Genomic DNA, 4,873 nt, shown 5'->3' with positions numbered 1-4,873 from the left:
AATGCAGTTTTTTTTTTTTTTTTTTTTTTTTTTTTTTTTTTTTTTTTACATAACTATACAAATAATTTAAAAATTGTTGAAATTTTTAATGGTTATTGGTCTTCTCTTTGTTTGTGTACTTCATTTTCCTGCCGCTTACAAACTTTATATCAAAATTTTCAAGAAATATTTTGTTTTTGTGCTCATTGCCTCAGGCTTGAGCAATAACTGGATGACCGATGGATAGCAAATCATAAATTGAAATACATTTCTTCAATATTATCGGTGAAAGTTCTCTAAACCGAGCAATTGCTGGAAAAAGGACTTCTGAAAGTAGACCTCAAAAACATCTAATAAATATCATCCAATCCCACTTTATTTTGTAACTTTGTTCACCCGTAGGGGCAGTAGAGAAAAACAGTAAACCAAAGTCTTTACCTTAGGGTATGTAGCTATATTTATTTTCATTATGTAGTAACAACATTACATTGCTTTATCCTCAGTGTTCATAATAACAAGAATTTCTAAACTCAAAACACTGTACAGTGGAAAATGTACTCAAAATACTGTACACTGTTTGCCACAACAACTAATAAAACATTGCTTTACTAGTCTTAGTCTTGGGCACGTCTCAACCATTAGTCTGCTAGCCATGTATACACTGTCAGCAAACCAGTCTGATCCCCAGTAAAAAAGAGGCCCCCAGGACCTATTTGAAGAGTCTGGACTTCTTGTTTTGCAAATAATCTTCCCCTCTCAGTGAATCTAAAACAAAAATCACTAATATTAGTCAAATCCAAGAGGGAAAAGAAGAAAGATTTTTCACGAAGGGAAAATTGTACTCACGTTGGCAGTTCATAGAGGTGGACAGATTTATCACTACAAGAGCAACACAGGATTGGTTTAACATCCGGATCGGTCATCCCAGAAAGTGCAAGAATACCCTGTACCAAGAAAAATAATGCCATCCAATTAGTTGACACTTTTGAAAAACTAAGGCTACAATCTCCACAACATGGCATTGCAACAAAATACTACACCTATTGAGTTTCTGACATAACAGTACGATTTTCCCATTACCAGACCAATTAATAACACTGCTCAACCACTGTACCACACCCCAATTATTTAAGGGGGGAAGCAAATAAGAAAGTAAATGAAACTAATTGTGGTTCAATAACTTACTTGTTCTTCACTGTGAGTATAGATTACTTCCAAGCTGCCATCCTCAGTAGAAGCCCAAACTTTTATCTTGCAATCCAATGAACCAGAGAGCAAATACTTATCCCAGCACATGAGAGACTTCACAACATCATCATGCCCATTCAGTGTCATAATACACTGCCAATTTTCATGATCCCAAACCTGAAACAAAAAATAAGAACAAAAATTAATTCTTTTTTTTTTCCCTTACATATCTCAAAACAAAATATATGATCCTTGTGCACATATAAAGAAAATGACAACTACAACTAAAAAAAAAAAAAGGAAATTTAATCAACTAAAATCATATCAGTATCACATCAGATATATATTGCTAAATTTTATAGAGTGGAACTCAATTAATCAATTTAAGTAACTTAATCAAAATACATGAGGTAAGTACATCATATTAGTTTTATGCAAGATTTGAAAAGGGGAAAAATCGATCAAGAACAATATAGAATCGCTAAAACAAAAGGTCAGCACCATGTCTAAATGAGATACCATCCAATCACAGTCCTTCCAGTATAGCAGAAGCAAGTAAAGCAGAAGAGAGCACCAATGGTCTTAATAATCAAGCTCTCTTCAAATACTAACTACTCATAACATAAAAGATAGAACAACAGGTAAAAAAAAATCTTAAAAGAGAAAAAACTAACCCTTATTGTATGGTCCTTGGAACCTGAGTACAGCCTGTTGCCTCCTCCAACAACTAAAGATGTTATACCATGTGTGTGGCCTTTAAGGGTTGCAGCAAGTTGAAATGTAAGATTACTTTCACAAGTGCCTTTCCATGCCAAAATAACACCGTCCTGCAATCGAAAGTAATAATAAATTAATTTTGGACCAACTTTAATAAGAATATAAATTAAGTATGGAACAATGGTTTAAAAAGCAAGTAGGATAAAACAATGCTGAAAAGTGAATGGATTTAAGGACAGCATATAACCCACATGAAAACACTCAACACACATCAAAATCTAGCGAGACCCTGAGCATCAATATGGATTTTTTTTTTCTTTTAATAAGTAAAAGTGAATGGCTTTAACAGTATTGTCTTAGCCCCAGTTCAAACCAGGAACCTCTAGTGTGTGAGACTAGCATGATAACCACTACACCAACCCCAAGCGTCTACCTTGGATGGCACCTCACAATATCATAGTACATTGAATAACAACAAATAAGTTCTTACTTAAACAAGTAAAAAAATTCTGAAAGGAACAAAACCCTGAACTCAACATCGCTCAAATTTAATCCACTAGAAAGAATTAAAGCTAGTAAGAGAACACAAGAATTCTAAACTATTAGAAAAGTGGCTTACCTCTACCCCAGCAAAAAGCAAATCATTAACAGATTCCAAAGCATTGACTTGCCCAACAGGTCCATCGAGACTGTATTCAGCACCTGATTCAGTATTCCACACCTGCAGCATCATCAACATGCCAAATCGAGGTCACATCATGCACTGACCAAACCCAAAAAAAACTTCAATGTGGCAACAAAAAAATTGGATCAAAACATCACTCAGTTTTAAGCTCACCTTCACAACATTTGGCAGGCCAACAAAGAGCCATGGGCCCTCACTACAAACAGATCCAACTTCGCCACCAAGGTTAATCACATTAGCACATTGACCAGTATGGCAGTCCCAAAGCCGAATTGTTCCGTCACTGCTACCTGAACAAAGCTTGTTGCATCTTAGAGGAAGTGCAATTCCGTTGACTGCCTGTTATGAAAAAACTCATAAATATGGTTTTTCAGAAACAACTTGCTCTATCTAGGATATAATTTCTATAAACCAACAATATCTTTTGGTCTTCTATCAATTGTCATTTATGAATCCCATTGTAAAAATAGCAGTGAAACATATAATGCTCCATGTTCTTATTCAGGAACAAATCAAATTTCTATAATCTAGATATCATGAATGGGCTATATTAGTATTCAAATGATGAAACATCTAATTAGGCTAGCCTAGGCCAAGTTTAACTTTGACATAAACTGAGTTCAGGTCTCATTATTAAATCAGATTCCAAATTAAAAAAATTCCCACCAAAATCTTAATGGAAATGGAAGCATAAAGTTCATCAAACACAAATAGGTACCTTGTTGTGCCCTTGAAGCTCTGCCAACCTTTTGAACTTATCCCCATGAAACCATGAGTGTAGGTAAGGGCACTGATCACCATAGACACACGTCCCTTGCACCCAGAACTCACAAACCATTTCTGTGGTTTTCTTAGGAACATGCTCCAGAGGCTTTTCTTTAACCACATTCTCCAGATTAGAATCATTTTCAACAACAGAACATTCTGAAGAACTCTCAGAAACGCTTTCTGGCAACTTCTTATTAATATCTTCCAAGTCTGATTCAGACTTTCCAGGAACATTTTCGGAAGACTTGTGGTTAACAACCTTCTCCTGAACATTTTGTGAAATCCTAGGAGCCCTTTGCCAAGTATTCGAAACTAAAGCGTTGCTGGAGTGAGGGTAGTAAGGAGTCTGCCTGGGACGGTGAATGGTGGCCACATCAGGTGTTTCTGAATGGGCAAACCTACATGGGTTTTTAAGGCATCTACCACCGAGCCAAAATTTGCATATCTTGTTGCTGCTGTTGTTTAAATGCCCTCCTCGTCCTGCTCCTAATCGATCAAAAACAGAACTTTCTTTTCCCTGTGGCCCTCTTCTTGCAGTTTTAATCTCCATACTATAAACACCCACAAATAACAGGAATAGGTAACCAATGAATAAAGCCTTCCACAAAGTGAAGCAGCCAAAAACAAAAACCAATCTCTTTCTTCCATGGAAGAAAATCTTCCAAATCAAAAACCCTACTGCAATCAAGAAAATTCTCATAAACCCATCAAGGATTTTAAAATTCTCTGTTCTGCCAAATCAGAAACCCTACTAAAAATTAAGAAAATCCTTGCTAACCAATCAAGGATTTTAAATTCTCAGTTCTCCCAAATCAGAAAACCAACCAAAGTATCCAGAAAATTCCCAGTTCCACCATTTTTAGGATTCTTGCTATAACAGTAACCCTAGAGAAGCCGAAGAATCTTGAAATTCTGATTTGGCAATAACAGCTTATAGAAAATTCCAAAATCCCTTATCAAATACAGAACAAAATACAAACTTCCAAAACCTAATCGCCGATCCATCGGCAAACCCTAGAGAAAGTAAATGACTTTGGTAACATTGTCTAAGGCTGAGAATAGATTCGATCATTACAAAAGTCGGTGCGATCATAACTAAAGAAATTCTAATTCTAAATCTAAATCTAATTGCAATAGCAAACCTGAGAGACTTTGAAAATCGAGCCGCCGAGATCTTCGTTCAATCAGAAACAATCTCAAATCGCCGATGGGAAACAGAGGAAATTAGGGTTTGAATTTTGAAAAGTGAGAGAGAGAGAGAGAGAATACGAAGAGTACTGAAAAGTAAGAGTGGCGGTGTCTATTTATAATGGAAATAAGGTTGCCCTGCCGACCGTTGGTATTAATTCGAAAATCTTTTTTTTTTTTTGGTTCCTTAATAAATAAGGCAAGCTTTTTCTTAACATTACTTTATTTAAAATTAAGAAAAAGCTCACGTTTTTATTTGAGGCAACTAATTAAAGTAAAAGCCCAATGTAAAAATAGGCTATCTAATTAAATTTAAATATATGTGTGTAGAATTTAATAATTAAAAAA

General features: G+C 35.4%; 1 protein-coding gene across 2 annotated transcripts; it reads right to left on the bottom strand.

Annotated features, from left to right (window-relative positions):
- Nucleotides 1-400: 400 nt before the first annotated feature.
- LOC115966003 (zinc finger CCCH domain-containing protein 48-like) lies at nucleotides 401-4,605 on the bottom strand. 2 transcript variants are annotated; one of them, XM_031085338.1, is made up of 8 exons: nucleotides 4,480-4,605; nucleotides 3,288-3,888; nucleotides 2,723-2,908; nucleotides 2,504-2,605; nucleotides 1,842-1,994; nucleotides 1,165-1,344; nucleotides 826-923; nucleotides 401-744 (listed from the first exon to the last, which is right to left on the bottom strand). In XM_031085338.1, exons 2-8 carry the CDS (start codon nucleotides 3,885-3,887, stop codon nucleotides 618-620), a joined length of 1,446 nt encoding a protein of 481 aa, XP_030941198.1. In that variant the 5' UTR covers nucleotide 3,888; nucleotides 4,480-4,605; the 3' UTR covers nucleotides 401-617. The 2 variants fall into 2 exon arrangements, with proteins under 2 accessions (XP_030941198.1, XP_030941197.1); XM_031085337.1 differs by having other exon boundaries at nucleotides 3,288-4,605.
- Between the last annotated feature and the right edge of the window lie 268 nt (nucleotides 4,606-4,873).

Source organism: Quercus lobata, chromosome 10 (genome assembly GCF_001633185.2).
Source record: "Quercus lobata isolate SW786 chromosome 10, ValleyOak3.0 Primary Assembly, whole genome shotgun sequence".
Classification (NCBI taxonomy): domain Eukaryota; kingdom Viridiplantae; phylum Streptophyta; class Magnoliopsida; order Fagales; family Fagaceae; genus Quercus; species Quercus lobata.
Note: the sequence above shows the minus strand (reverse complement) of the source record. Positions and strands in the feature narration are given on the sequence as shown.

Coding starts and splice junctions, on each gene's coding strand:
- LOC115966003 (XM_031085337.1), bottom strand. CDS start 4,037: ATGAGAATTTTCTTGATTGCAGTAGGGTTTTTGATTTGGAAGATTTTC. Junction 2,606..2,722: donor GCCTGCCAAATGTTGTGAAG/GTGAGCTTAAAA, acceptor ATGATGCTGCAG/GTGTGGAATACTGAATCAGG. Junction 924..1,164: donor ATACTCACAGTGAAGAACAA/GTAAGTTATTGA, acceptor TTCTTGGTACAG/GGTATTCTTGCACTTTCTGG.